Source organism: Heterodontus francisci, chromosome 9 (assembly GCF_036365525.1).
Source record: "Heterodontus francisci isolate sHetFra1 chromosome 9, sHetFra1.hap1, whole genome shotgun sequence".
In the NCBI taxonomy this organism is placed as follows: Eukaryota; Metazoa; Chordata; class Chondrichthyes; order Heterodontiformes; family Heterodontidae; genus Heterodontus; species Heterodontus francisci.
This window is the reverse complement of record NC_090379.1, coordinates 76828081-76838750: the sequence shown is the minus strand read 5'-3', so window position 1 is coordinate 76838750 and position 10670 is coordinate 76828081. Positions and strand designations below refer to the sequence as shown.

General features: G+C 46.3%; 1 protein-coding gene across 1 annotated transcript in view; it reads left to right on the top strand.

Annotated features, from left to right (window-relative positions):
- The first annotated feature begins 950 nt into the window (after positions 1-950).
- The window catches only part of scfd1 (sec1 family domain containing 1), a 209582-nt gene continuing 199862 nt past the window's right edge, over positions 951-10670 (top strand). The window contains exons 1-2 of the mRNA XM_068038345.1: positions 951-1021; positions 8301-8371. Of these exons, the coding sequence (XP_067894446.1) occupies positions 991-1021; positions 8301-8371 (102 nt within the window). The 5' untranslated portion in view covers positions 951-990. The remainder of the gene's footprint in view (positions 1022-8300; positions 8372-10670) is intronic.

Genomic DNA, 10670 nt, shown 5'->3' with positions numbered 1-10670 from the left:
TTTACTTGTACTTCTTTCAATGTAGTATACTGTATTCGCTGCTCACAGTGTGGTCTCCTCTACATTGGGGAGACCAAGCGCAGACTGGGTGACCGCTTTGCGGAACAGCTCCGCTCAGTCCGCAAGCAGGACCCTGAGCTTCCGGTTGCTTGCCATTTCAACACTCCCCCCTGCTCTCATGCTCACATCTCTGTCCTGGGATTGCTGCAGTGTTCCAGTGAACATCAACGCAAGCTCGAGGAACAGCATCTCATCTACCGATTAGGCACACTACAGCCTGCCGGACTGAACATTGAGTTCAATAATTTCAGAGCATGACAGCCCCCCACTTTACTTTCATTTTTAGTTATTTTTTCTTCCTTTTTTTACATTCCTTTTTACATTTTTTACAATCTTTTTTTGCATTTATTTCATTTCATCTTAGTTTGTTCAGTTTGCTTACCCACTGTTTTTTTCAGGTTGTTTTTCTTCAGGTTTGCACTTGCTGCTGTTCAATATTCAGTATATTCACACCTAATCTGTACTAATGCTTTGTCTTTCAACACACCATTAACATATTGTTTGCCTTTGCTCCGTGACCTTTTGGTCAGCTATGTGGCCTGGTCCAATCTGCACCTTCTCCTTTGTTATCTCTTGCCCAACCCCCACCTCACTTGTTTATAATCTGTGACTTTTCTAATATTTGTCAGTTCCGAAGAAGGGTCGCTGACCCGAAACGTTAACTCTGCTTCTCTTTCCACAGATGCTGCCAGACCTGCTGAGTGATTCCAGCATTTCTTGTTTTTGTTTCAGATTTCCAGCATCCGCAGTATTTTGCTTTTAATTTAATTCAAAGTTCGGTTGAATGAGTAAGAGTCTTTACGGTCCAACAAGTCCACATCTGCACCAAGGCGGCCAGCGGCCTAGCTATTAGGGTTATTATGGTAGCGCACAGGCTCCGAGCTGTAATTGCCACGTCATCTTGAGCAGCGTCATCGAACCATAGCAAAGATGGCGGCGTCCGTGCGAGAGAAGCAGATTGGTGAGTAGCCGCTTGATAACAGCCTGTGATAATGACTACACAGCCTAGCATAACGATCGGTAATTCCAGCCGCGCTTATAGGTCATTGACAAAGTCAATGTGTGGAAGAGGAATAGAGTTGAGGTGTTGCGCTGGCCGATGCTGTGTCAGGCCTAAGATCCTTCAGTTGTGGCACAACTTGGGATTCATGACCTGGATGTTGAAGCCGGTGGTAGAAGCGGAGCTGTTGGGGTCATCCCCAGACGTTTGTTATCATTTGTATATTGCTCTGTTATTTCTAAAGGCGTTAGTTCTTTTAGTAGAGGTATGGTCGTCCCTGGAACGGTGGCATTTGTGTGTTAACAGGAAAAACAACTTGCTCCACATAGTTCCTGTATAAAAAAAAGTTTCAGAGATTTATGTCTCTATGATGCCTGATAATTGTCAATTATTTATTCACAAATGTTGAATATGCCGGAATAAAGGAAAACATAGCTTTTTAGTGAGCAAATACTGCAATAAGGAGTAGAAATAGCCACTACTCTGAATTTATAACAGCCTTTTATTCTTTTTTAAAATCTCTATAATAATGCCTATGTTATCTTATTGAGGTTCTGGGTAAAACAGCATTATTTGGCTACAGGTTTTACTGAAGAAGTTTGTTAAGACTCATGTGAGTTAAATTCCCAAATGAAAAGTCCAGTAAAATACTCAATTCATCAAAGTAACGGTCTTTATCAAATGACATACTATGTGACTGTGACCATGGTAAACTACAAGATGCATTGCAGCAACGCACGAAGGCTTCTTAGACAGCACCTTCCAAATCCGTGACCTCTACCACCTAGAAGGACAAGGGCAGCAAATGCATGGGAACACCACCACCTGCAAATTCCCCTCCAAGCCACACACCTTCCTGATTTGGAACTATATCGCTGTTCTTTCACTGTCATTGGTCAAAATTCTGGAAGTCCTTTCCTAACAACACTGTAGGTGTACCTACCCCACATGGATTGCAGCGGTTCAAGAAGGCAACTCACCACCACCTTCTCAAGGGCAATTAGAGATGGGCAATAAATGCTGGCCCAGCCAGTGACGTCCACATCCCAGAAACAAATATAAAAAAGTTCTAGCTACCACACTTTAGAAAGGATGTGAGGGTCCACTAAAGCTTGGGGCAGCCGCCACAGAGGCTCAATGGGGAAAAGCCACGGTATAAGGTCCTCCCACCATTGTATACCAAGGGTCTGGTATCCGTGAAAAACCCCTCGGATTGAATGTACCAAAATATGGTTTTGTTGCATGTAAAATGAAATGGATGTTTTGTGAGGCAACTCACGTTCTGTATCGAAGGAAACTGATTTTTTTTGCACTTTCTAGAATGTCAACTTGGAACTGTTTTGTAATCTTTTTTTTACAGATTTTTATGAATAAAGTATATTTTTGGGCAAAAAAAGATGTGAGGGTCCTTGAGATGGTGGAGGCGAGATTGAGCAGAATGGTTGCAGGGATGAGGGATTTTAGCTACAAGGTTAGGTCAGAGAAGCTGGAGTTCCCCTTGGAGCAAAGGGGTGTGAGGGGAGATTTGATAAAAGCTGCATAGATTTAAAGTGATTGGTTACCCCAGAGGGTGATGAGTGGCTGGAAGTCACTGCCTGAAAGAGTGGTAGAGGCAGAAAACCTCATCTCATTTAAAAGATGCCTGGATGTGCACCTGAAGTGCCGTAACCTGCAGGACTACGGACCAAATGCTAGAAAGTGGGATTAGGCTGGGTGGCTGTTCCTTTTTTCAGCTGGCACAGACACGATAGGCCATGGCCTCTTTCTGTGCCGTAAACCTTCTATGATTCTATGTACACTATTCTGACCGGTTTGGATAGGGTAGACAAAGAAAAGCTGCTCCCATTAGCTGATGGTACAAGGACTAGGGGGACACAGATTTAATATTTTAGGGGGGATGCGAGGAAGAACTTTTTTATGCAGCAAGTGGTAATGACCTCAAGCTCACTGCCTACAAGGGGGTTGGAAGCAGAGACAATGAATGATTTCAAAAGGAAATTGGGTGGGTACTTGAGGCAAATAAACTTGCAGGAGTACAGGGATACAGCGGGGGAATGGGACTGATTAGATTGCTCTGCAGAGGTACAGCTTGGACTCGATGGCCAAGTGGCCTCCTTCTGTGCCGTTATGACTCTAGGGCTGAGTTTTAAGGGAATGAAGTGGATGGGTACGGAGACATCGGGGTGGGGGGGGGTTAGCAGGGGTCATAAAATCAGGATGGGACATGTCGTCCCGTCCCAATTTTGTCCATGCCGGCAAACATGGAAGATGGAGGTCTGACGATGATGTGGTGGGCAGGTAATTAAGATACTTTAGAGGCCGATTGAAACTGGTTTTATGGTCTGGATTGGATTTTTCAGATAGCACATGGGTTTCATGGGGCTTCAGAGGCTCGCCTCCTTGAAGGAGGCGACATGGAGGCAGGAGAGCATAGTTGTTTGCTAGGGGAGGCCGTTGGAGGACAACCATCAAGGGCCTGATAGGGTTACATTGGGAGGTCTGTGCGCATTGCATGAGGAGTGAGAGGGGAAAGTTGTTTGTGCTGTAGCGGGAAGGGGGGTGTTGGGTGCTATTGCAATTGGGGCAATGGGCAAGTAACACCTGGGAAAGGATCACAAGTGGGGGCAACAAGCGGGGGTCACTGGCAGGGAAGGACCTGCTTTAAGGGAGAGGCCACTTACTATGGCCCTCATTCATCCAGGTGTCAGGGAACCTGTTGAAAATGGGGCACAGCAGAGAGAGAGAGAGGGAGGGAGGGCTGGGCACCTGCAGCAGCACCACGATGACCTGTGAGACCACAGCAGGGTAGACAGTGACTTTCACATGCTGGAGAAGGGCACAGGGGAGAGAGAGGGAGCTGTCCCACACAGAAAGAGGTACCCTCCAGAAAGAGTCTACATGTTTAGGCTCAAATACCTGCCAATGTCCAAGAAGCAGTGCCAACAAAGACTCCACCCCTCCTGGGAGGCCATTACAGACATGTGTGCCAAGTTGTAGGATGGGCTGTGCCCCAGGAGACTTGGTAGGAATTCGATGCCAGTGGCCCGGAAGGTCACTGTGGAGCTGAACCTCTGTGCCACTAGATCATTCCAGAGATCCCCAGGAAACATGTGTGGGATCTTTCAGTCAGTGGCATATATGTGCATCAAGGAGGTCACCAATGCCCTTATCAGAGGGGCTGGAGACTATGTGCGCTTCTATACAGACCCCAACACTCAAGCTGAGAGGGGCGTCAGATTCGGGGCCATCACCGGAATCCCCCAAGTGCAGGGTGTCATCAACTACACGCATGTGGCCATCAAGGCTCCTGAACACCAGCCAGCTACCTTCATCAACAGGAAGGGCTTCCACTCCCTCAATGTGTAACTGGCCTGCGACCACCATGAACGGATCCTGCAGGCTGTGCATGCTTCCCGTCAAGTTGTCACAGTTCCTACATTTTGAGGCAGACCCAGGTTCTAGAACATTTCTGGCCACCCTCCTGCCTTCAGGGATGGATCCTTGGAGATGAGGGCTACCCACTCAAGACATGGCTTCTCATACCTGTGAGGAACCCACACAGAGATGCAGAGGAGAGATACAATGACTGCCAGGGGACAACACGTGCTACCATTGAGCAGCTCATTGGTTTGCTCAAGATGAAATTCAGGTGCCTAGATCGGCCATTGGAGCCCTTCATTCTGCCTTGGTGAAGGCCTCGCATATCATCGTGGTCTGCTGTACTCTACACAACCTGACCCTGCGGAGGGGGAGCCAATGAGGAGCGGGCTGCCTCCTCGGATGCTGAGGATGTGGAGGGAGAAGATGGGCAAGGACCCTAGGCACAACAGGAGAGTAGCTATGAGTTAAGTGCAAGGAAGGCTCTCAATTCCCTTATACATTCTCGTTTCCTTTAATCCTTACTGCCAGTTGTAATTTGATGAATAAAGACTGCCTTTATGCAGCCATGTTGTTGCCTTTCTTCCTTAAGGATGCAGTGGCTTATTGAACCTTCGTGTAGCATAGAGCCATTAAGGCTCCAGAGTTGACCCCTTGCACATTCTGTCACCTCCATCCTCTTCACAGAGACTGAGCCGCAGTGAAGGACCAAAGGCTTTGAGGAAGAGAAAGGGAGGGAGTCTATGCTTAGCAGAAATGATTTATTAACGTTCATAATAGAACCTGCCATTTGCATGTGAAAGACTCACTCACCCATGATAACCCTATGATTCTTTGTGCACTTCTTTATTCTCTTAAGTGAACTCCTACGCGGTGCTGCCTCTGTGCAGTCAGCTGAGGTGTGGCTGACTGCTGACCTTGCTGCCCGTTAGCTAGGGATGACCTTGGCGGTCATCCTCTGGATGCCTTAGGCCTGGAGGGCCCCAGCAGGCTGAGGGTCTCCTGCACAGAAGCAGTACCACCCGCTGTCGGCAGGGATGAAGGAGCATCTAGAGACACTGGCAGAGAGGCAGAGGAGCGGCTGCCTGCGCCAGGAGCACCCTGAGAGGAGCCCCCAGCTGAAGGAAGCAGCCGCTTCTCCTCCCTAGCAAGGCAGACATCTGCCTCCCTGCTGACCTGAGTGTGTACAGGACCTGATGGTGACTGCAGGTCCCCTGTTCCCTCACGCCGTGCCACTGGTGCATTGCGCCCATGGTCAAGACGAGGGTATTCAGGTCTGCATGAATGTCCTGCAGACATTGAGTGTCTGCTGGATGTGGTTCTCCATTAGAGCCACCAATCTCCCAGTGGAGGATGCCACTCGTGCACCAGTCACGGACAATGTCGAGCTCAAGACCTGAATGGACTCCTCCATCATCTGCACTTGGGCACACATTGCCTTTGGCATCTCTGCCAGATGTCGCCAGACCTCTCACTGCAGTTGCAGCATTTCTTTTGATGCTGCCAAAATCAGAGGCACGTCATGCGCCTGGGTCTCAGCATGGACCTGGCCTCCCACAATCCTCCGCCTGTCAGAGGCCTGGGCTGTCACAGCCTCCATCAGCTGCTCAGGCGCATGCATGCTGTGCTCACCTGCTTGTGTGCCCAGATCTAAACTCGAGCGCAAATCCACCCAGGCGCGAGTATCTGCGCTGATGGAGGGTGCAGGAGTATGAAGTGCAAATGGACCCTCTGAGGCTCCTTCCTCCTCCTCAGAGGTGGTAGGCTCCCCCATGGACTTGGTGACTGTCTGATTTTGCACTGCTTGAACTGCATGAGAGAACAGAGACATGTAAGGGTCAAAGGCCTCCTCTCCTACCATGGCACACACCCCTATGATGCAGAACCCTGCGGGCACCAGATGCCTGATGAACAGCATATCTCCATCACTGCAGATGCAGCCTTGTGCCCCATGGTAACCTTACAGTCTTGGGAAGGTGCTTCTGCCTGTCCATCCGTGGTGCTGCGGCCGTCTTGTAGTTCAGCCAGCTCTATGGCCTTCACCTCCATTATTGTTAAGACATGCAGAATGGGCAGCCCACTGACAGTCTTTGCGCGCTATCTCCAAGTGTGTGCTAACTTCTCCTGCAGAAAAAGGGAAGGAAGCTGTTGGTCCTCCAGTGACATCAATCCCAATACAAAGGCTGGTATCAGTCCATCTGCCACTGATGGGGTCATACAGATGCCTCCTGCATGTGTCCCCTTTCCAGGGACCTCACGAGACTGTGCTATGACAGAGGGCCACCTGTCAGGGCCACCTCGCCATGTCAGTCAGCTTGCATCCCCTAACCCTTTGCCCATGTCTGGGGGGCTGTTTTTCTCCCAATACACTGTCCTGCTTTGCCAGATGCAAGGCCCAAGAGAATGAATGCATAAAAAGGTACTCACTTTCACAGCTTGGATGAGGTTCTTGAGCAGCTTGCAGCATTGGATCCATGTGCATGACATGACCTCACGGCTGCTCACCTCCTCTGCGATCTAGAGCCATGCCTGCTTGGTTTCGCTCCCAGGTCACCACCTCCCATTCCTCAGGAAAAATATATCCCTCCTCTCCCTTGCTAAAGCATCTGGAGGGAAGCATCAGAGAAGCATGGGGCTGTCCGGGGTCTCCTCTCAGCCTTCTATTCAGTTTCTGCAATCAACTCCTCCTTAAACCAATTTAAGATTATCAGTCGGGCTGATAACGTGGCTCACTTATACTTGCTAGAAGCTACATTTGTTCATACAGAGAGACCTGTCCTCTGCAGGCAAAAGGAACAAAGCTAGGAGTGTGCCTTTTGTGAATTAAACAAAAGCGTGGGGTACAATAGTTCTTTGGTTGAGGCATTGCTATGGAGAATGCACCAATCAGAGTCGACTTACCAACCAATCAGCACCCTTTTCTCATGCAGTATAAATTGTTGCTCCCTTTGTAATTTGGCACTCTTCCATCTGTGCTGATGAGTGCAAGATGAAAAGCTTCGACAGCATATCTCTTTTTCAGCAATATTTTTGTATTTTTTTACATATATATGTATTATATAGTATCTGCAATAAAGCGTAAATGTGGAACAGGCTGTTTTATTTAGTACTTGTAGCAATTATGAATGATAGGAACTGTGATTTTTTGAATATTACTTTAACCTAAACAAGGTCCACAGGTTGAAATGGTACTTTCGTCTTGAGCTCTGTTTTTCAATCCGAGAACCATAAAAGTATACATCATAGGTCACTCAGTTCATTTGTGCCTCTTAGGTAATTCAAGAGTGTCCCCCCACCATCTCCTGCCCTGTACTATCTTCCTCTTCAAGCATATTTCTACTTTTTATTTTAGAAGTTGCTATGGTCTCTGCCTCAGATATTCCATTCTCTGACAACTCTCAGCGTAAATACTTAGATATTTTTTTATAAAAGTGTTGAAGTGCTTGCTGAGGGCCGAGGATTGATCTGTTGCTGGCATAAATGTTTGTTCACATCAAGAATGCATAATGTTTTTTACAGCAGACATGAAAAATCACTGCCCCCTCTACGCAGTTTTGCCATTTCCTGTCCCCTCTCTCCTGATTTCCCTGAATAGTGTTGAGTCCTTACTGGGGTATATGTCGATCAACAGAAACTGAAATCTGTACTTTTACTCTTCATATGTGAGCCTAGACCCTCCTAGAGTGTTGTCATATTATTCCTGCTGATTATTTATTAATAGAGTGTTAAATGTCATAACTTATTCAAAATGTGACATTAGGGTCAACTAAAAATACTGTAGAAATGTAAGAAGTGATTCAATTTCTTTGAGGTTTATTGGTGGCATTTAAAATTCAATGAGCAATTTTCCTTTATTTTACAGCTGCTTTAAAACGGATGTTAAACTTCAATGTCATTCCCGTTAAAAACAGCACCACTGAACCAGTATGGAAGGTGAGGAAATATTCTGTGTATCTAGATTGCCAGCAAATGTCTCAAATTAAAAAATAACTTCTCCTGCTAATGCTCCAAATGTTTTTTAAAATAGTCATTTGGTAGTACAGAACTTGAGTATTGCTGAAAACAGAGACATTTCATCAGAACAGTTCGCAAGAATACCAATGTAAGGGAAGCAACAAATTTATGCTGCATGAGAAGAGAGTGCTGATTGGTTGGCAAGTGGCCTCTGATAGGTAGAGGTGTTACCATGGTGAATGCACCAGTTTATGGTGACTGACATTTAACTGCCAAGCTTTGTTTGAAATTTAAACCAGGCAGCTTAACTCTGATTGGTCAAAGCGTTGCCCTGAGGAATGAACCAGCGAATGGCTGTCACTTATTTTGTTTAGCTGAAACAGCTGCAATGTGTGTACAGGTTCTTTCTGTCTGCAAAGAACAGGACCCTGTGTATTAATATATGTAGCTTCCAGTATGCGCAAATGCGCCACACTGTGAGCCCGACTGACAATATATCTTCTCATATAGTAGAAATTTGTTGCTTCCATTACATTGGCATTCTTGCGAATTGTCCTGGTGAGCGCACGATGAAAAGCTTCGACAAAATGTCTCTGTTTTCAGCAATACTCAAGTTTTTTAAAATGTTACACTATGAAACTCCAGTCATGTCATCAACAGATTGGCAAAAATAGAAGATGCGAAACATATTAGCAGAATGCAGCATTAGATATAATCACCATATCTAATTCAAATGTATTGTACTTCTACAATGTATTCTTCTACACAATTTCAAAACAGCATGAATCACTATAGATCTGAAACAGAATATGCACAATGTTCTCATCATGCAACGGCTTAAGATGGTTACCAAACAATCAACTGTGCAAAAGCAACATATCAACAGATTATTAATGTCACATCTGTATTTAGGTTGGAGAAATTTTTTTTTTATTCGTTCATGGTATGTGAGCATTGCTGGCTAGGGCAGCATTTGTTTCCCATCCTTAATTGCCCTTGACAAGGTGCTGGTGAGCTCCCATCTTGAACCGCTGCAGCCCATGTAGAAACATAGAAAATAGGAGCAGGCGTAGGCCATTCGCCCCTTCGATCCTGCTCCGCCATTCATTATGATCATGGCTGATCATCCAACTCAGTAACCTGTTCCCGCTTTCGGCCCATATCCTTTCATCCCTTTAAACCCAAGAGCTATATCTAACTCCTTCTTGAAAACATACAATGTTTTAGCCTCAACTGCTTTCTGTGGTAGTGAATTCCACAGCATCACCACTTTCTGGGTGAAGAAATTTCTCCTCATCTCAGTCCTAAAAGGTTTACCCTGTATCATTAGACTATGACCCCTGGTTCTGGGCTCCCCCACCATCGGGAACATCCTTCCTGCATCTACCCTGTCAAGTCCTGTTAGAATTTTATAGGTTTCTATGAGATCCCCCCTCACTCTTCTGAACTGCAGCGAATATAATCCTAACCGACTCAATCTCTCCTCATACGTCAGTCCCGCCATCTCAGGAATCAGTCTGGTAAACCTTCGTTGCACTCCCTCTATAGCAAGAACATCCTTCCTCAGATAAGAAGACCAAAACTACACACAATATTCCAGGTGTGGCCTCACCAAGGCCTTCTATAATTGCAGCAAGACATCCCTGCTCCTGTACTCGAATCCTCTCGCTATGAAGGCCAACATACCATTTGCCCTTTTTACCGCCTGTTGCACCTGCATGCTTACCTTCAGCAACTGGTGTACGAGAACACCCAGGTCTCGTTGCATATTCCCCTCTCTCAGTTTATAGCCGTTCAGTTAATAATCTGCCTTCCTGTTTTTGCTACCAAAGTGGATAACCTCACATTTATCCACATTATACTGCATCTGCCATGCATTTGCCCACTCACTCAACTTGTCCAAATCACCCTGAAGCCTCTCTGCATCCTCCTCACAACTCACCCTTCCACCCAGTTTTGTGTCATCTGCAAATTTGGAGATATTACATTTAGTTCCCTCATCTAAATCATTAATGTATATTGTGAATAGCTGGGGTCCTAGCACCGATCCCTGCGGTACCCCACTAGTCACTGCCTGCCATTCGGAAAAAGACCCATTTATCCCTACTCTTTGTTTCCTGTCTGCCAACCAATTTTCTATCTATCGCAATGCACTACCCCCAATCCCATGTGCTTTAATTTTACACGCTAAACTCTTATGTGGGACTTTGTCGAAAGCCTTCTGAAAGTCCAAATAAACCACATCCACTGGCTCCCCCTCATCAACTCTACTAGTTAC